This window comes from Polyodon spathula, chromosome 23 (assembly GCF_017654505.1).
Source record: "Polyodon spathula isolate WHYD16114869_AA chromosome 23, ASM1765450v1, whole genome shotgun sequence".
Lineage (NCBI taxonomy): Eukaryota > Metazoa > Chordata > Actinopteri > Acipenseriformes > Polyodontidae > Polyodon > Polyodon spathula.
In genome coordinates, this window is record NC_054556.1 from 7,845,872 (window position 1) to 7,868,076 (window position 22,205).

The 22,205-nt window shown below is 35.6% G+C and overlaps 1 protein-coding gene across 3 annotated transcripts in view; it reads right to left on the bottom strand.

The window, feature by feature from the left end:
• Positions 1 to 671: 671 nt before the first annotated feature.
• LOC121297897 (protein SHQ1 homolog) overlaps positions 672 to 22,205 on the bottom strand; it is a 46,687-nt gene continuing 25,153 nt past the window's right edge. For all 3 annotated transcript variants that reach the window (XM_041224517.1, XM_041224518.1, XM_041224516.1), the window contains exons 12-13: positions 21,215 to 21,335; positions 672 to 3,881 (exon numbers count right to left, since the gene is read on the bottom strand). In XM_041224517.1, the coding sequence (XP_041080451.1) occupies positions 3,179 to 3,881; positions 21,215 to 21,335 (824 nt within the window). In that variant the 3' untranslated portion in view covers positions 672 to 3,178. The remainder of the gene's footprint in view (positions 3,882 to 21,214; positions 21,336 to 22,205) is intronic.

Genomic DNA, 22,205 nt, shown 5'->3' on the forward strand with positions numbered 1-22,205 from the left:
TCAGCCTAAACTGTGTTATGTATGAATAATGAGGGTGCAGACACAATGAACAGACACGCTTGGAATCCAGAACTTGAAACTGAGGCTGCAGCTTGCATTAAATCAGCTTATTAGATGATCATACACATGTATGCTGGAGCTTCTCAAATTCAAATAGAAACTTGTATTGATGAACTTGAAGCTGAATACCGAACCATTTTGATGGCTACTTTATTTGAAATTATTTTGCAAAACCTGACATGATTGTGCTAATAAAAGAAAAAAAAAAAGATATAAAAAATGATTTTTGACTCCACATTATAGATATAAACGATAATTCGGGATCAGTTTAATACATTTATTTATATCTATTTATTTTCATATATGTTACAAGAAAGTGAAAAATATTTGCTTCAGGAAATTAAAACTTACTCGTGACTTATCTTTAATTTCAACATAAGTGGCAACATTTTTTAGATTATTGTTTTTATTGTTGAGATTATATAAAATACACTTTTTTAAATATAACATGGAACTATTAAAAAAAAGTTTATATATATATACACACACACACACACACACACACGTGCACACACACATTACATTTAGCTTTCAAATATATATATATATATTTTTTTTTTTCTGAATACTATCTGTTAATGTACTTTAATATACTTTATTTTTCAGTGCCTGGTTCATTCTGTTCTACTTCCCTGATCCTCTCTTGTTACTGGTTTAGAGAACTCTTATCTTGGAAACAAATGCAATGGCTCCTACAGAGCTCGAAACAGCGAAGTCATTTATCTGTCTGACATGTGCTTCCTTGTTTGTTTTCTCCAGCCTTGAGACACAAATGAAAGCTCTGACGATATTGAGCTGTGTCAACTGTGCTTCTCCTTTCACAGCCCATGAATAAATCACTCCCACATGCCACTTGCACCGTTTAACACAACATATCCAACAATGTAATCAATGGTTGTCTTTGTGAGATTGTAACAGCTCCTTTGACTGCATTAGGTGGAAATCACAGAGGTTCAGGGTACAAGAGGTTACTGGATAAGAAAGCACGAGGCCAAAAGGCAGCCTTAAGGGTGCCTACAAGGGCAGTCAGTTGACTAGACATAATGGGGGTTATGAATAAAAATAGGCAGCATGTCCAGATTGTCTCATCAATACACTGATGATTTATTTATTTATTTTTAAAATCTGATTCATAAAACCACCAATTTATATAGTGACCATCCTGTTTTACCATCCTGCTTTTGCTGATGGAAGTCAACCTATCCGATTCCTGTAACTGTTCCTGTAATCAGAGCTGACTAGAAAGTACACGTTGTGGCAGTGGGAATCAAACCAGTCTGAGAGGGCAGCAAAGAAAGCCAAAATTCTCCAAATCAGAGAACTTAATAGTCTGAGAAAAAAGGTTGTGGCAAAACGCAGATAAATTATTTAGAGAAAAAAAGTGCATCAATAAAACAAAGAAAACAAATTTGAGGTAACAGAACACGCAACGCTGACTGGGTTGTAAAATGAAGCATGCTGGCAGGACAAAAAAAAGCAACACATCTCCACAGAGAAGCTGTTGGGACGAGTAGTGGCCATTCCGCTGGTATGTATATAGCTATATATAGTACACTTCCACTTAAAATAATTACTGGATTAGGAGGTCATGACACCTCTGAAAAATCCATGCAACATTGTGGCACATGCAAGGACATTGGTCATTCTTACAAGAACGTGTGCTGCAGAATTACAGAAGGTTTCTTTAATTCCCTTTCCAGCTTCTGACAAAGATTTAAAATGTTTTGTCTAATATGCCGATATCATCATCAGACACTAAAATTGTCATCCAAGTTCAAAAGATATGAGGCAGCTGAACTCGCCTGAATTTTGTATTTTATGTAGTAACTGAAATCTGGTTCCCTAAGGACAGCCAAAAGGTGTTAGCCCAACACCTTTGATGTCGCTATTAATTTTGAGCACTGAACGACTTGCCCCCAAGGAACAATCGCTGCAGAAATAAACGTGGTAATTTAACCCTAACAGCACCAGAGAGCAGCACAGACCGGAAAGGGATTTGTTTGTATTTACATTAAACACATGATCTGTGCTCATAAACTCCTGACGGCAAATAAAGATGAAAAGACAAAAGGGGCACATTTCTAACAGTAAATCCTTCTGGTTGTCAAATCATTGCCTGGATTAGGTTACAGACGACTGGGTCTCTTTGTATTTACATTTGAATGACTGCGTCTCAAGTGTCAATCTGCTAACAAAATCAGTTCTTTTTTTCTGGATTAGTGCATTGTAATACTTACTGCTGCTTATAGAAATGAGCATGTCCTTTTAAAGTGGCTGCATTCAAATCTCATTACAAAAATGTTATTCCGTTGAAACAAGTAAGTTGGTACAGGTCCTGCAAACATTATCTTTTATAGATGTGCACATGTGAAAGTAAAGAAGACTTTTCATAGACTAATAGTATGTTAAAAGCGCTCAAAAAAACTTCAAAGTATTGTACTTCATTCTTACTGTTTATTTCTGTCAAAATATATTGATGGATTTATGCAAGGACAAAAATAAATACATTTCATTTAAAGTACCAAAAAAGAAACTTGAAATATTAGTTTATGGTTTTACATTAAAAACATTAGTTTGATTTTAGTACTCCTATATCTTATGATTTTAACAGGTGTTTACAGTAATTAATCATCCACCTGGCACTGTGATTTACTTTTAGCCTGTATAGCCGAGAAAAAGAGAAAAAAAGCAAAACACTTGCTTTGATCAATGCAACCTAAGGCATACAAATAAAATATCAGGAAATATTTGGGAGAATGAAACATGTTAGGTCAGGTGAAATTTAAACTACAGCATAAAAAAAAAGAAATATTTAACCTAGACACTCTTTCTATGAGCTTTATGTTAGGCATGATCTTGTCGATACAAAACATTCAGTATATATTTTTAAAAAAATGACAATTGAATGCTTAATTGTCATGCTTCAAAGAATTCTAAAATGCTGGTTTCCAAAGTACTGACACTGCCAATAAGTATGGGTGGAAGTTAATTTAATTATGCATCAAGTTAATCCTGTTAATTAGTTGGTCATGCTTTGCAAGCAAGCACTAGGAAGGGGTTAAGACTTCCTGGCACCAGTCTTGAAGTCTCTTATCTCTCTCTACATGCATGTCACGCTCTAAGAATCTTCTACATCCTCATGGCAGTTTGCTATGATAAGCAAGGGGTTTCTCTTAGGACCCACCTCTAAGAAATGCCCCTGTTGAGCTCCTGCTGGTCTCGGCACTGTGTGTTCTGTGGTTTCTACAGAAGGCTTTGCTTGTTCATCCTGCAGCACGTTACAGCTTTTAGAAGCAGTCCCTTCAGACCACTCGGAGATCTTCACTACTGAGTGCACTTGCTCGCCGAGTTCCTCTATCAGTTTTCTGGTTATCGACGAAGAGGCACTTTGAACCTTTTTCACAGTGGAATCTGAAATAGCTGCATTTTCATTGGCTGGCAGTTCTGCTGCACAGTCTAATTGCTCAGCTCTAGGATTTGCCACAGGGATGATCGTTGCTCCTGGGGGACCAGCCTTTTGCTCCAGAATACTTGGTTGTTTGATTTGTATGTCTTCAGCTCTGCCTGGAGAATCTCCTTCCTCTGAATCAGAGTTGTCTGTCCTGCTTGAAGAACAGCTACTTGAGTCCTCCGTCTCCTCATTTTCCGAGGCTGAAGTGCTCTGCCTTTGCCTGGAGATTTGACAAACTGCTGTTAGTCTGTTTTCTTCTTCTTGCACTAACAGAGCGGCTGCTTCCAGCTCCTCCAATTCAAAACCCAGGTCTGCCTTTCGGAGCTTGGTTTTCAGGAGGACCTCAGCGAGAGCAACCACTTTTTTGGATCTGTGTATAAAAAAAAAAACAAAGAAAAATTAAGACAACTACTCTGTAACAAAAATCCTGCGCAGCTTCAACAGAATGTTTAAGTTTGTGAGCTTAACTAAACAGCCCCACAATTAAAAAAAAAAAAAAAAAAAAAAAAAATGAACAAATGAAACCACCTGGTTTTCAACAGACAAACAAACCTACTGAATGTAAAAAATGTAACATTTTTTGCTTTCTTTTGACAACAAATGTTAAATCAGCTCATCTTAAAAGAAATGCAAATACAGGATTTTGCCTGACATTTTTAAAACGGTACACACATATCTAGGGATACCTAAAGGCTACTGACATGCTAGTTACTACCACAATCTTATTTTACTAAATAGATTATTATCTACATAAACCTCATTGGTGTTTTATACTTGCAATAAAGATTTGGCAAAGACTACCAAGCCTTAGGTTTCTAGACATAGTAAGAAATACTGTAAACCCATAAATATTTGCGACCAAAATATTTGGTGAATCAAACCCATAAAACCTATTTTTCTCCAGAAATGTTGGCGACCTGTTGCAAAAAACACATAAGAGGCTTTCAAATATTTATGGCTTTACAGTAATAATGTAGTACTAATTTTAAGTTTTGTAATTGTATACAAAACATCTCTACTATGAAGAAACACACACATTTTAATACCCAAAAGAATGCTTTGCCCAAATATTGAAAGTGCTTTACAACATTTTACAATTATCAAAACAAGCCACCCATGAACTTAAAAGCTGTTCACAAATTCAAAGCCTATTATTTTATACTTGTAAAAACAATCATAAAACAAGCAAGGGGGAATATAAACTATATTTAATTATCACATACTTGATACTTCCAATGCATTGAAAGGAAGAAGATACTCTTGTTTCTTTGGCTGTTTAAACTCATCCTTAAGATAGTGATTGTACAGTGAGCTGATAATGAACTCAGTCAGGTTAGGGAGTACTACAAACACACACACACAGACACACAGACACACAGCAAGCATCACTGGATCACACAGACTTAACCCCTGAAGTATGACATGAATGAGAGTCTGGCTTTCAAATTTTAAGACACACCATAAAACCAGATGGTAGGCAACTTATTTTGTTAACGGTATTTAAACTTAGAGGCATCTGATATTAGGTTTTAGTGGTTACCATTGCAAATATGTCTTTTTTGGAAAGCAAGAACAATTTGGAAATGGTAAAGAGCGCATTTCCAGTTGAGTTATATATAACTAAATATTGTTCAAGTCTTGGCAGTCACTATTGAAGAACGAATGTCCCACCCTGTGGTCTATTCATACCAGATGGATAAAATGTCGGCTACCCCTGCACTTCTGGGACATATTACTCTTGAAGATGTGACAATTATCTACCGTAAAACTTCAATTAAATGCCTCTGGCATTTATTTACAATATTTGCCAGCAGACCAGGTGCTTATTGGAGACAGGCAATTATTTGAAGTTTTACGGTATTCAAGGAAACCATTATCTTCAGGAAACATTCTTTCTCAATACTTGTTGGAGGATAGTGGCACAAAGTCCTCTCCCCACCCCGTTACGCACTGAAAGGACAAAATGTAAACGACCTTCCTTGAACGGTCCACATTCTATGTCTTTAAATGGCCAATTTAGAAGCATTGTTCTGAAGTGGCCCCCCGAGCGTCTTTTTTTCTATTCACTTGTCTGCTGCTCCACAGATCCCTGACAGTCATCAAGGTCAAAGCTGAAGCCACTCTTTCTGTTGCCTGCTGCATGATTGCTTCAATCTTCAATCTGCTGGGAGTGAAGACTGGACTTGTTCACAATAGCAGGCTATACTATTATATTATAATGAGACAAGCATACCCAGCCATGCTGCGCCTGCTGCCATCTCGAATTCAGCTATTCAAAAGAGATTTTAATTCTGCAGGAGTTTTTTTTTTTCTTTCTTTTTTTTTTTACTGATTTTCACCTAATATGTTTGAAAATCCCAAATTTTATTTAAAGTTGTCTCTTACATTTGCAGCGTGCAGAGCGTTTGAGAGATGGGGGCAACAAAGCACAAAACAACATTTTTTTTTTTTTTTCTGTTTATAATTTGAAAAATACACATGATTTTGCAGCATGTATTTTGCAATGAGCTGCTCTCCAGAGCTCCAGCATACATCTCCAACTGTTCTCTTCTTGTGGGCCCTAATTATTCTCTGCGTCTTGGACAAAGACCAACCAACAGCCGTGCCCCCTGAACTCAAGCCCTGCAGTCAGTGCCCCAGATGCACCAAGCTTTATATTGTGTGCATGAAAGCAGATACCCTTACTGGGAATCACTCCCAGAAGAGGTTGTGAAGTAAAAATGAAAAACACCAAGACTATTATTATTTATACAATTAAACTGCATGGATAGTCCAAGCCAACCCGTTTCCCTGTACAGCCATCATCTCAGTAATACAGGCTTTACTTTCAAGTAGCCTGATGTGATTCCGTAGAAAACTCATTAAAAAAACGTGCTTGTATTGACACCCCTACAGCGGCAACGACCTGCCTGAATGTGGAGCAATAGTTATCTGACTCTCCTGGTGTGTCAGGCAAACTTTATTAAATAAGATAATAACCCATTCCAACAATCCTTCCCTGACTGCTTTCCTTGTCTTTAATGATTCCTCCTTACACTACAATCACTTCCTGTGTGTGAAGTAGGGATTGTGCAGCTAAAGGTGAAAATCAAGTCCACTTGCAGATAAATCATTAATTGTGGCTTAAGTCTCATCTCTATAAAGCAAAATTGCACACTTACTATGCACCTAAACAGTGTTCCAGAATTCCTCGCAGTGTTGAATAGAAACACTTTTCTGTATCCTGCATTGTCCATATCAGATACAGATTTTTAAATTAATGATTAAATAAAAATGTGTTTTGTAAAACTTTAACAGAGACTGTTTAATGATGGATTTAATTAATTTGGTTTCAAATAGTAGGTCGTTTTTGGTTTTGGTTCCAACCACTTCTGCACAGCTCTTTTGTGAAAATATAACATTTAATTTTTTCTGGCATTACCATTTCTTGTTTACTTGACATCTGGAATCAGTTGACAAAAACAGAGATAAGAAACATACCTAAACAATCTGCACTTTTGCAGTGCAGTACATCCTCCTACTTAACTGATGGAAATTGTCTTGTGTGGCACAACATGATGATCTATGCCATTGGGGAAAAAAAAAAATAAAAAATTAAAAAAGCAGATTTGAAAAATATAATCTTTAAATTTTTGTTTTTAAAAAGCGTATATTTTTACACAAATGCATGGTGTGATTTTTTTCAGAGATGGTGAACATTTCATAAAAAAAAAAAAAAAAAATTTGATAAACTGAATTTTGAGCCATTTTGGCTGCAAAATATAATTGACATATTTTACATCACCTTGGTAGACTTTCTTGGGGACTGTGTGCAACTGACAGGAGGTTTGTTATTGATTTATGTGTGTAGGCTCGAAGTAGAATATCAGATAAACTGACTTTTAACTAACCCTCACAGGTGGCAGCCCAATGCAAATATTCCCAGCAGAGGATACATCTACTATACATCTTTACTGAATGTCATGTTAATGTAGTCCTCCAATTGTTTATCACCAGCAGCGCCCAATAATAATTCTTCAAATCTCCAATCTGCTTTGCATTTCAATGTCTTGTTATATTACCCGATATAGCAATATAATATAATCAGATTGACAAAGAATTCTATGTCAAGTGGATTTACACTATCTTTCTTAACATAGTAAATGCATACATGGTATACAATGTACGACTAGCATGTGCAATTCTGATTTAGTTAAGGAGATACTATTGTAGAATTACTAACATCCAAAATGCAAAGGGCCAACATAACAGTTTCCATATTTTCCATATAAAACACATCCATCACAGTATACACATGCAGTAATAAATCAATGCATTTTTGACCCATGTAAACTCTCCAAGCTGAATATAATTGGATTCTACAGAATGTATTGGGATAGCTGATAAAAAGAACTTTAGCCTTGAAAGAAACTGTTTTAAAAAAAAACAGGCAATAATTGAAATCTCTCGAATTCACCTCTAGTACAATGGCTAGGCAGCATGCAGATTTCCCTTCATTAACAGCTGGCCTGTGTGCTGCTACACAGCAGTATCCAGCCCAGCCTAATTTATTATGAATAAAGAGGAGAGACTGCATATGGTCAGACAACAATACAGCATTTAAATGGTCAACTACTTAAGTAGCTACTTTTTCCAACCTAGGTGCATTATAATCAAATATCACCTCTTAATAGACTTCGATTAAAAGGTATTTCCAGCACAATTCACAATGCCTACAAAAAAAAAGACTAAAGTTTTCCCTCCATTAAAAAAAAAAAAAAAAAAAAAAAAAAAAAAAAGGCACATCACTAACCTATTAATTAACCTAATTGGGCTATTGTCCATCACATAATAGTGAAGAAGCTGGATGTAACATATTTGAAATTGATTACATATTTTATTTAATGAAACCTGTCCTTTAAGAGTTTGAGGCTGGTGATGAATAAAAATCAGGTACCGGACAACAAATATTCTGCTACTAAATTCCATAAATCAAGAGGGTAAGAGTCCTATTGTATCACAGTTTCAGACACTCTAGATTAAAGGAATATTTTATACTAGTGCTGGGGCAAACACAGGATTTTCATGTTCAGATATTCGCTCATAATTTAAATTTTTGTTAGTTTTCAAAAAGTAATACAAGCCATTATACTGCTCAGAATGCAGGCAGAGACAGCATAACTGCAGGGACGGGGTGTGGCCCCTGTGTGAGTGTGCTTTTATTTTACAGCCTTTACAATATGTAACATAAATTAGAAAAAGCTAAAAAAGCTAATACCCCAGCGTATTAACTACAAAACAAAGGATACCAAATGGCAGTTCAAGTTAAACGTTGTTTTGATTATTCCCGAAATAAATAGTACATAAAGTTGACACCACATTTAAATTTATTTTCTTTCATTTCTTGACATTGCCATTTCTCCATAGTAAACAGTGGCCATCGACACGTTTTCATAAAGTAACAACATGACGTTTACTTGTGCCTTTGTGTAGCTGAACAAATAAATGAAAACTGAAATTTAACTTTAAACACTTCAAAATAAAACAAAAACGTGGAAATGGCGTTTATTACATTCCACATAATAGAAAGTTGGAAACAAAAAATGAATATATAAAATCTATCTAAAAATCAGTAAACAACACTCCCAGCAAGTTGGGCAGAGTTTAAGCCTGGCATTACAGAAGGACATGCTTGCATTTTTTTCTGTCCCATGAGACTCTGACTCGTTCAAAAGGAGCACAATTAGTTTTTGACCCAGATGGCCTTCCATAGATAGAGAAGAACTTTAAAATATAATAATAATAATAATAATAATAATAATAATAATAATAATAATAATGCAAACTGGAATAAGATGGATGCAGTAATTGTATCAAATAAATATGCGATTTTTTTAACTGCTTGACAGCCCTAATTATATATATATATATATATATATATATATATATATATATATACACACACACACACACACACACATACACACACACACACACACATTCCCATCTCCATCTCCTAACACAGCAGAACATATGAAAAACAAGTAAAAATAGCAACCTTATATCCTGTTTCCTACTGTAGTTTTACTTCAGACAATCAATCATTTTTTCACCACTTCCTATCATGGGAGGCTTGCTATGAATCCTGCAGTAACTGCAGTGTTTCATTTCCTTTGCCATATTCCACTGACCTGCGAGGCATGACCTGGTGACACCAGGGCAGGAAGCTGATAATGTAGTACATGACTCCCGGAGACGGCCAGGATCAACACAGAGTTCCATCTATCAGTGGAGTGACTTGAAAGACCTATGTCCCAGAGGGATGTCATTATTTAGCTAACATTTCAAAAGCATGCTGTTTTGCGGGCCCTGATGAACCTCCCCTTGTATAATGAGACAAAAATATCTGAACATAATGGCATTTCAATTATACCACACTTTCTCGTCAACATCCTAAAAACAGAAGGATTTGCTTCAACACTGGAAAGAAAGCCATTTAGCTCGTATCTATATTCCGTACAGGGCTTCTGGCTATGTAGAACATCTTCATCATGGCAAGCCAACAACGGAAGAATCAGATTTGTTTTTTGAAGACAGATACAACAAAGACTACAAAATAACTGCAGATAAATCCCAACTTCAGTTTTCAATCTTCTTTTACTTAACACACCAAATAGGATGTGTTGCATGATGAGAAATACATTGCCTCAGTCCCTTTTGCTGTGCTCATTATTTCACCCAAACAAAAACAGCTGAACAACCTATGAATAGCCAAATTATTTTACTCACAATACATATAACATGCCATACACATTTTAACCACCTGGTTTAGATACTGTGTACACCAAGACAATCTCATTTAAATCCACCACATCACAAAAAACTAAGTGAGTGCTTTTTCCATTGACAGATCTTATCTGGATTGTTTTTTTTTTTGTGTTCTTCAGTTTCAAGTCTCAGTGTCTTACTTTGAAGTGCAAAGACAAAGGCACATTTTGTGACAGTTACAAAAGAATTGTTAGAGCTATGAAAAAAAAACCTAAGAAGTAAACAAACTCAAACTGTCGGAGACAGCAGTGTCATTCTCGCTAGTTTTCTTACAATTACTTTGACCCTTTCATGAAAATGTGCTTTTGCACTTGAAAATGTGCTTTTTCCTGTAAAAAAAAATAAAAAAAAATAAAACAGATCCTCGGTTGGTGTTTCAGTTTAAAAGAAATTATCTTTCAACGTTCTTTCTCTACTGAATAAACCATGTGCAATATATATATATATATATATATATATATATATATATATATATATATATATATATATATATATATAAATCCGTGCCTGCCTGTGATTTGTTAAAACCTCATCATAGCAGGAAAAATAGATTTAACTATTGCCCTAACATCCTTACACCACCAGTCAATAGTCTCTGCCTGGCATGTGATTGGTTCACATCACTGTCAGTCCTGCCCCTTTCCAACGGAGCGCCTTTCTCCCCCGCACTCTTCACAGGAGAAAATGGCTGAACACCGATTCTGTGAGTTAACAGAAAATTACTTACAAAACATATTGCAAAAGAAAGATGCTCCAAACGCTAAAATGGTGATTATAACTTCACCTGTCCCTATTTTCTGACTTTCTAAAATTCAACTCGACAAAAACAAATATGACGGGTGGGATATAAACTGGATTATGCAGCAGTCAGCAAACCAGACAGAGATGGAGAAAAACTTTGCTAACTATGTGCTATGAACTTCAAAAACACTTTGTTATTTACTTATGCAGTATGAGCTACATTTAAAAAAATATATATAAAGTCGCACTTACTATCCAACCTTGCCTCACTTATTTTCTTGACTAATTCATATATTAAATATGTACTGCAGACTCAGCCATAGTGGAAAGTTAAGTACCCCTCAGGAAGACTATTGCTATCTGTAGGTTTCGGGCATCACAGCCCCGTCGGTAACAACAGTCTTCTCTCGGGTCAATAATTTTCGGATCAATAATATAGCCCTCCGCTCCAGTCTCTCTGTCTCTCTGTCTCTCTCTATAAAATGCAAATTTCACACTCTATCATCAATATATATTGTAGTTTTTATATTAACGCCCCATGTCTCAGAATTCACCAGCCGCTACTGCATAACACTCAGAGATCGTTATGTTTTGTGAGCTTCTTAAAAAGTAAATGTGTGAAATAGAGATACAGGGACTTGCTTCTTTAAACACAATTATGTAGATGTAAAAAAATACATACTGCAGTTTTATTCACCACAAAGAAAAAAAAAAGAAGAAAGATTATTTTTAAAAGATACATGATTAATGGTCCATCACCTGTTCAAAGTCAAACTGGGCACTGGTATCCACTACTGCATGGTATAAAATCCCTTTCAGCAGTATTAACTTAATGGTAAGCAAGTGGAAGGGAGAGGGAGGTGGCGGGGCGGGGTTAGTGGTTTAATGTATAAAATAAATCATGCAGTGACCAAATCAGTAAAGGTGACCTGTGTTAACACCCACAGTGATTTTACTCTTCTCTGATCAGCAGGGCACCTGGATACATGAATATGTGAAATTGACCTTGCAGCCACAGCGCAAAGCTGACACCCTTCTCAATGCAGATTGCAGTGCTTCAGGCTATTCTGAGTTTTTCTCTTGATGAGAAGCACAATTATTCTGCCGACATGGATTATTCAAGAAGCGCATCCCTGCCCGATTGCTCTTTTCAATCACACAGAACAGTCAGCCGTGAATCAGTCTCCTTATTTTGACTTGGCATTTTAATGTTTATGATTATTTGGGGCTTGCCGTGATAGATATTCAGCAGTTGACATATATAGTTTCAGTTCAATCTTTCTATATCTTCTTAATACATTAAAACTATACAAAACTAACAAGAAACTATTCAGAAAAAGATCTTCCAGCAAGTAACTTGTGTCTTGGTAGTTTGAGAATGTTACTCCACTCAGAAAATCTCCCTTTGCACTTGCTTCAAAGCCCTCCATCTTTACTGAAATAACTATTTCATTTACTGTATTTGAGAGGATACATCTACCATATCTCTTCTAGCATAACAACTTTCAGTTGGGTATCTTGTTCTGTGTAATTAACTGTAGAGAGAATACTGCACGGGTGGTGGTAGATTACAGAGCTCTATCTAACTCTTAACCCTAATGCTCAGTGAAGCACTTGGAAGGAAGCCATTAAGCTTATGGGGGATGGGTGTCCTCCCAGAAGATTTGGAGTTACACCATCTAAGCAGTGCTGACTAGCCATGCTGTCTGCACAATGAATAATATTAAGACAGTGCAAATCCATCCATTGGCAATATATCTTAATTAAAGAATGGCTGAAGGTCTAACCAGCCTAACGTCTTATGAGCTGTGTATGTACAGTACAAGGTGAACTGATATTCAGTCAGGGGAAGAAAAAAAAAAAAAAAAAAAGTTATTTATATCCAAATTAATAGATGTCAGGACTGAAATACAGCACAAACAATACGTGAAGGAGGATAAATCATATCCAGCAAGCACCTATGCTATCAAACAGACCAGTAAGGTGGGATTGGGAGGTAGTTTGGAACAATCGCACTCTTCTGGATAATCGTTGTGGTATGTGTATGACAGGATAGCAAGCAGCTGAGAAAGACTCAGGTGAGAAAGCTGAGAAAAAAAGAGAGTTGGCTATTTTGCGAGTGACAGTAGATTCTGTCAGTTCTGCTTTTGAGGATTTAGAACTTTCAATTGCTGTAGAACTCCTAATTTTGTACTTGCTTGAGGATCATGCAGTGATGTGTGCTTTGGTATCATTATCATGGTATCGTGTAAAAACACTACTTGAATAACTCATTGCTGTGATAAAATAATTTCTTTTTGGTACAGTACCTAACAAACCAAGCATGACCAAGTTTATGACTGCTGAAACTTTGTTGGTGTACAGTAAATGATATGAGTGCAAAAGTACCTGGTAAAGACCCACATGTTCTTGTACACGCTTGTGGTGCCACTGTACTGTACATATCTTGACAAGGTCAAAATACACAACCAATTAGATATCCTGATAGTGCAAGACAGGGGCCATCTACTTCACAATGTATTGATCCCTTTTTGCTCTGCTGGTCAGTCACTTAAAGGTTTGATTTTCTTTAAACACTTTCTCTTTAAAAATTAATTTGTATGAAGGTATAGGAGTGACACACAGCTAAAGAAACATTCATCACAATCCCTTATATCGACACACTATGAATGCAATTAATATTCTGCTTATTTAGAGGAGCTCCACACTTCCCACAGTGAAGCACTCCTGTCAGACTTTCCAATCATTACATTGTAACACTGCAAACTGGTTTGATTCTTATGAGAACCAGGGGTGTACTAATTTAACATCGCTGAAACTGACTTTAAAAAAAGGTCGCATCCACACCTATAACCACCAGCGATCAGAGAATGCATGAGAGATAAACATAACAGCAGCCACATAACAGGACTATAAGAATTGATTTAAGCATATTGTATTTCACTGAACAGCACATCTTCATTTTAGGAACAAGCGTTGATATTTTCTGTTACCAATGCTTCCTGACATTAAAGGTAGATATTTACTATGTCTGCTTCCTGTAGAATGTACGGTGGCAACTGTTTATGAAACTACTTTACTGATTAGTATCATTCTCATCTCAAGACTACTGCTAAGGTATTTTGTTTTTCAAAAGTGTTGATAGGTGTTATTCTTAAAACAAAAACAAAACAAAAAAAAAAAAAAAAAAAAAAAAAAACAGTCACTGTATGATGATACATCAACTTTGGTAATGTATTTTAGTTGGCCTAACTTAGAACTAAAGTCACTGATAGGTAGTCTGGAAAAGTAGAATCTATACCCATATAAAAAATTGTTATTAATCAAGTCACACTGTTTCGCAGTTCTATTTTATTCATTTAGAATCAGACAAATAAACCTGTGGCAATTACTGTTGTATTACCCTGAGGCACAACAAGGTCATGAATAATTTGAATAACTTTGACTTGGCACCACTGATTACTTTAACATTTTCACACATAGGGCCTCAAAGAATGAATCTGCTTTAATTAATTAGAGATACACATCAGTTGCATTTTAACACCTTTGTATTAAGATCAATCAATAAAATCAATCCTCATTATATATATATAAAACAAATTAAAGCACTTACCCGTCACATGCGATTTCCAACTCCATCACCAGTTTTCTGATACAATTTATCTGAATACGTCACAGATAACGTTTTTCTTTTCTTTTTTTTTAATCTCTAATGCCAAATCAGTCTGTCTTATATTCTGCAGTTACACATCACTTCCTCCAGTTTCACCTGATGAAAATGCAGCTAGGGTAATGTAACAGTTAATCATTAAACAGTTTTAGATATTATGATTTTTTTTTTTTTTTTTTTTTTTTTTTTTTTTTATCTGTGATCTTTAGTAGTTTTTGTGCATTTTTCATTTGCAAGTGAACTGTGATGTTAGGGCCTTATCGAGCACTATATTCTACACTTTTGAATACTGACTTTGGTAACTGTTTTAATTCTGGAAAATGTGTTGTTGTTGTTGTTGTTTATCTTTTGGTTTTGCTAAATTGCATTGCCTTTTACGTTTTACCCAGTTCTGTGCATGGATAACATTTAGATTTACTGTTAGGTCTTTAATGGGAAATTTTACATACCGCCACTTACTGGATTTAAAAGTATGTACTGTATTACAGTTAATGTGTCATCTCTAGTTTTGACAAGTGATATTCTTAGAATCATACTGTTTTGAATTAAAATACTAATTCTGTTCAAAATATAGTACTGTACCAACAAAACCAATACAGTGCATCTAAATGGAAGCCTACTTATTTTAAAACACGGTCCTTTCACATATGTATTTTTGATATTGTCCGTTTTTCAGGGAACACAAAAAAAGATACAAGGGTTGGAACAAGCCAAAATAAAATAATCAGATATATCACACGCGGTTAACCGTTAAAGTGAAAATTTTATAGGGTCGTATATGTGAATGCTCACTGTATTTTAAGATGCATGCTTTGATGCATGAACATACATATTTATAACAGATATAGTACTGAAACATGAATGGGCTAACGGGCACATACATCTAGAGAGGTATGAAATGCATAGCTATGCTGGGTATTGACACAATAAAATGGACACTGCTGGTTGCTTATCATACTTACTAGTTTGATTTTTGCAGACAGTTCAATGCATCAAATCTGGTCAAGGTTTAACTACATTATCTTAGCAAGGTTTTCCTGTTACATTTCCCTGCCTCCAGTGAAACCAATCTTCTCAAAAACTACAATGAAATACCTCATGGTGACAGATATCATTTGGTTTAAAAAAAAAAAAAAAAAAGGCAACAGGTATGGTCCACACACAGCACAGCACAATGCTTCAGCTCAATGAATGCATTGGTTCGATTCGCAACAGCTCTTATTCACCACCTTAGGTTGTTACTGGCAATTAGTCTGGAGGGTTCAGCTGATTTGTTAACATGGCAAGTGAAGCTCAATCATGCAATTCACTTGCTGTACACATTGAAGCGTTACTGCAGTACAGAAAAGATAGCACAATAGAAACAGAATGATGCAAAGCTTTTGCAAATGTCTATCTCTTCTCCCTACTTTTATGAGTGGAACTATGGCTGTTTTTCAATTACTCTGAAATATTTATTGTGTTGTAAATTAGTGAAGGGATTCTTGGCAGACAAGAACTCTGAACCAGCATAAATGCCTCTAGGACACGGCTGAAAGACAAGTGGTAGATCATTAGATAAGGTACGGTAAATCTTTTCTGACATGGATGCCTATTATGTCAAATGATAAGAAAGAGATCAGAGAATGTATATTAAAGACTACAACTAACGTTATTGTTGCATCCAACAAAAATAGCTTATTTGTCAAATAATCTATATGTTATGATGGCAGAAGATAAAAAATGAAACAAATCAGATAAAGTACTAGTTTGAATTTGTTAAAATATACAAAATTTGCATTAAATTGCTTTTTTTGTTTTTTAAATTCAAATTATTTACAAAACTTAAATAGTTAAATTTGGTCTATTCACTGGACTGCAGGCAAAACTTCCTTTAGACAAAACAGTACTATGGGGCTGTAAAAAACAATGACTGTAATTAGAGTCTGAATCAGGTGTATGAAGCAGAAAGTACGAGTCTGTTCAATTAAGGAGAGAAACACATTTCTTATCTCATTCAGTGCAGGGTGAAGATCTCATAACACGATTATCCTTCATTTAACAGGATAATGCCGTGACTATTAGCCTATATTTGAGATTCAATGCTACATAAACATAGGCTAATAGTTACAGCATTTAAATTTTTTTCTATAAACAATGGGGGGGGGGGGGGACACAACACACGACCTCACACTGAATCACCTTGTTAACAGCAGCAATTAATTCAACCAGCAGGAAACTTGCACAGGAGATGAAGTCGAGTAATAATCAAATCTGTCACTTACTAGTAGTCTCACATTGATAATTCATAAAGCCCTTGTGCGGACCCAACAAGACAGCCTAGTTCTAGTTTAGTACAGGACATATGGTACTGAACCTTGCAGAGCTCAAATGTTTCAATAAGTTTCAAGGACGTTATGAAAAACAGATGCTAAGCCAAATGTAATGAGTGATGGGCATGAATTCATTTTGCACATTTTGGATTGTGTAAATGTACTCTGCCTTTAAAAATATCAGAATCTGGGGGTATATGGAGGCACCCTTTGTGTCTGTCAAACTTTTGCAATTGGGAGAACTGAACCACTGTAGTCATCGCCTTCTCTGGAGTTTCTGAAGGTTATCTAACAACAATGACTTGTATGCAACATCAGTTTTACAGGGTCAATGGTTACAGGCCCCCAAAGTGGATGTCAAGCCAGAAACAGCATCCCTTCAGCACCACAGAACCTAAAAGGGATTTCACATACACGTCTGCTTTTATAATGTCATGAATCTGTTTTTTCTAAGTTTGAAAAAAACAAACTGTAAAATGTATCTTTCTACTTAAAAATGGCACACTTTGCACACTCTCTAATGGGGTTTTGTTAGGATTAATCAACTTAGCAAGGTTTACATTATTATCAGCTAAACTCTCCACACTACTTCATACACTGGTCTCTGTGGCAATACCAAAAAGGCTTTTCTACTGAAGTTTTAGTTAGTCGTTTTAGTATTTTGAAATAATTTAATAAAATAATCATGTGGCAGCAAATATGCAGTGAACTGGTTAAGATTAACTGCTTTCCCTATATAGTTGCCTGAATCTCTTTCAACAGGTAAATCTACTAAAGACCTAGAAACACAGAAGAGATTGATTTCTGGTTGGATAACCTATAATAAAGTCTGATAGAGCAGATTTAGAAGGAGTCTGATTTCTCACATTGCTGGCCATAACTTTAAAGAAGAGTTGAGAGCTAACATCCTCCATCTATTCCTCTGCTGGCTTGCAGCAAGTTGAACCATGGACATTGACTACAGCCTTCAACACTGCAGGTAATCTCAGCTGCATGAGAAGCTGCTCACACATTTTTAAATGCTACACATACACTCTGATGCTGTTGTGTGGTGCTGCTACTGTCCTGCAGGACACCTTGTAAATATGAGCTGTTCATTTCAATGGGCTCCCTCTCAAAGTAGAACAAAATTAACTGAATACAGTACCCAAACTGAACCTCTGTTTTCATTTGTGACAAGCCAACATCACATGTTGTAAAATGCTATTTTGCCTGCTCTTTAAGGTTTGCACTACTGAATAAAAAAAATAAAACATACGCCTGTTACTGGAATATAAAAAAAAGTCAATAAAATGGACAATCCTTTAGTAACAGTGAACAACTCATGTAAGATTCTGTTTTTTTTTTTTTTTTAATCTATGTCTGTATCTATCGTCACTACAATACTGTAAATATGCTTACCAAAGACATACCCAGAAGGTAAATAAAATCTTTGCACTGAGATTTACATTGCTTCACATACAGTAATGCTAGCTGTATGGTCTCATGCAGATCTATTTCGCAACAGGGTTTTAGTTTTTATAAATGTTTTATGAAGATTTATTATCGCTATACTGTCTCAGATGCAGTACTAAATTATAAGTCAGGGCAGTCAAGTAGTAGACTGCAGGACTCAAGTGAAAGCTGTAAATTATACACAATGATCAACTAACTGTTTTAGACTGCATTAGCTTGCACTGCTGAGTGAGAAATGCAGAGATCTGCATAAGTGGTTTTAAGATTGTTGACTGCTACGAACAGGTCGTATCGCTCTTTCACATAAAATAAAGATAATGTTTAATTAATAAATGCATTATTAATGCCACATTTCATAATGAGTTGCCTTCAAGGCAAAAGTGCAGTATTTTCCTGTGACTTTGTCATAGACATAGAGCTGTTTATTTCAAATTAAAATCCTCAAATGTGGGATCCTATTTTATTATGAAATAAATCTTGTAATATACTACTGTAATCATACTTATAAGCAATCAAGTGCAACATAGTGCATTACCCTTATTCACAAAAAAAACAAAAATATCTCTAGTGCATTAGGCTTTTACATGGGCGATTCCAACAACACAGACAGAAAATGCATAATACAAGTGAATTGTGGGACTCTAATAATAAGGCATGTCTTATGTATGTTGATTTTTACACAAAATGTTTGTTTTATTTGAAACATATAAGACTCCTGAATTGACAATGTATATCATAGCATAGCCATACATTTAAATATATGTACAGTAACAAAATTGTCATTTTGTTAATGTACAAATATTTAAATGTATGGCTAATCTATGATATAGATTGTTTTATAAATTAGGGCTTTCATATAACAGAAGTTGCTGTATAAAAATATATAAAAAATAATCCATACACATTGTAACATACTGTATTCACAACTGCATATACAGCTGGTAGCACATGTTTCAACAATCTCACTTAGTAGAAGGCCCCACTGAAGAGATGAAATATTAGGAAGACCTTTGAGGTTAAAAGATGCAGTTTTCCATCTGGCTTGCCTGCACATTAAAAGCCAAGTGTAAACAAGGTCTCCTGTGCTCACTCCAGGTTCCTCTTCAGTGTAGCACTTATGTTTATTAAAATATCTTAAGGGTATTTTGAACTGTGTTGGTAAGCTCAGAATGCCTAATTAAGTATAGAAATCCAGAACACAACATTATTACTAGGTTAAGGAATGTAGCTCATTCATAGACGTCATGTTTACTCGCTTTGTTTCAAACACATGAGCCCACACCATAACGAAAGGTGGAAACACGCTAAACAGCCATAATTAAAAGGGATATGTTAAGTAGAATGAGAGTGAACTGATCTTGACTTTATACAATAAGGCTTTTAATGCAGGAAATGATGCTGGTATGGTACTACTATTTTAGACATACAAAACTCCTTTAAAATTACCCGATCATACCCGGATCTCTTTTTACTACCCGGGTATCGATTTATTAATTTGAGAATTTAAAGAAAACGTAGAAAATATGACGATACAGCTGTAAGCGTGGGTCTCTGGCAAGCGTAATAAAGACAACATTAAAACAAGCTTTGCATTAAGCCTTTTCTTAACTGACAGGATAGCAATGTTTTACAAAAAACAATAACACAGAGCGAGCGGCAAGTACACCTCAATAATAATTACCGAGGTGACTGTGCTTCTCGGAACTAAATCAGCAATAAAACAACATAACAACATCCTGTTGGTTTAATGTCAGCGATAACTCTGTGCTCCATTAATAATAACCGTGTGGCATCCAATACGGAAGGCTTTATCTACAGTTATTACGCAGATATAGTTTCCTACCAAAAAGATAAAATAAGCAGCCTTTATTTAAAAATAAATATGCAAATAAAATTAAATAATGTGGAGCACATTAAGTAGATGTGCTTCCTCTTTTGAATGAAACATTTCCTTGGCAGAGTTTGCAAATTCTGTTTTCACCTGCTTGGTAAAGAAATTCCACCCAATGCTTTGCTTGGATACCATTGTTATGTATTCACAAGACAGAATTTAGTGATCAGGAACGGCACTTTATTGGCACATCCAAACAGACGCACATGTCACACCAACTAATTTGAGACTGCCGTCAAAACCCAGCTGGCTCTACTTACAGTAGCTATTGCGACAGTCCATAATGTAATAGCAGTGCTGTATTACTGCATTAGTTATTAAACTGAACATAACAGCCATGCTAACAACAGCGGTATATGGCCAATATATGTTGCAAAGAATCCCACCGCATAACTATTTAAATGATGATGATTATTATTATTATTATTATTATTGAAAAAGCTTACATAAGTCTACAGATCAGAAGGGACTAAATGTATGTCTACTGTATAATATTTAAATATGTATCATGCACTTAAAACATTAATATATGTGATTTTTTATTTTTGTATTTTAATCATTACCTGAAGAAGATCTGGGTACCCACATATTTTTCACAGTGGGTCCCTGTTTCCGGATTTTCTACCCGTGCCGACCTCTAATACTAATACACATTGGAGCTATCTGTGCAGTGGCACAATATGTTCTAGTGATTAGTAATCAAATTGTCAAGATGTATCCATCTAAGACGATGTGGCACTCTCCATGTTGTTTCACTGCATCCTCCTCAGCTCCTGTTTATTCTACACAGATTAGTCAGACAGTGTTATAAGTAGTTCATGACTTACTTGGCCTTTTGAATCCAGACACAATAGTCTGAAATGTAAAGATCATTAAGGATGTAGGCAGGGTCATTCTCTCGGAAAATCTTGTGAATATCCAACAAGCACTTCAGGACGCAGGCTTTTCCTGGACAAAAAGAAAATATATCACTTAATAAAAATTATTGTAGTGTCAACTTAACAGGAAATTAGTATATTCACAGCGTTAACTGTCAAATTAAATAGGCACTGTGCTTCATATTTTAGTGTATCATGAAAACAATGAGGTTTTTCTAATGAAACAATTTTAATAATACATTTATGTGGTACATTTAATCATGTGCCCCCTTCTACCCCTTCACAAATCACTGCTCAAACTATTAAAAATATATTAAATAAGTTATCCTTAGAACTGTAACAAGTTTATTCTACGGACATTTTTACCAGACCATAACTAGCGATTTCATTCAACGAATCACACATTTTTAAATCTGGTTCAGGAAACAAGGGTAAATAAAAGTGGTGCAGCAGCACATTCAAATGTTTAGTGTATCAGTAACTTGTCAAATGCAGGTACATGTTCTAACACACGCTCAGGTATCAGTGTAGCAAGGTCCATTGATCCAGCAGCCACAGATAACAGGATCAGATCACACTAGATCCTTATCACAAGGTTGACTAAGGTGTCCTAAGGCAGCAGGACTGTTTCAGGGATTCTCTTTTGCATTTTAGACTGCAGCAAGCGCTAAGCAGGATGTTGGTTACATGGTAGATCTACTGCTGATACTTTCATCACCAGTGCAATTGGGTTCTGCCAGTCTGCAGTGCTAACTGGGGGGCTGACAGAGTCCCAATTATAAATCGGTTTGATCTTGAATTGCTACCAATAGAAACAAACAGGATCAATTTAATATCAAGTCGATCCCAGTGGTAGATGAAAACATGGCTTCAGCATCTCCATCAAGTTGAGGTTTAATCAGCAGTATGCGTAGGTAAGTTGTTAACACATGTGAACAAT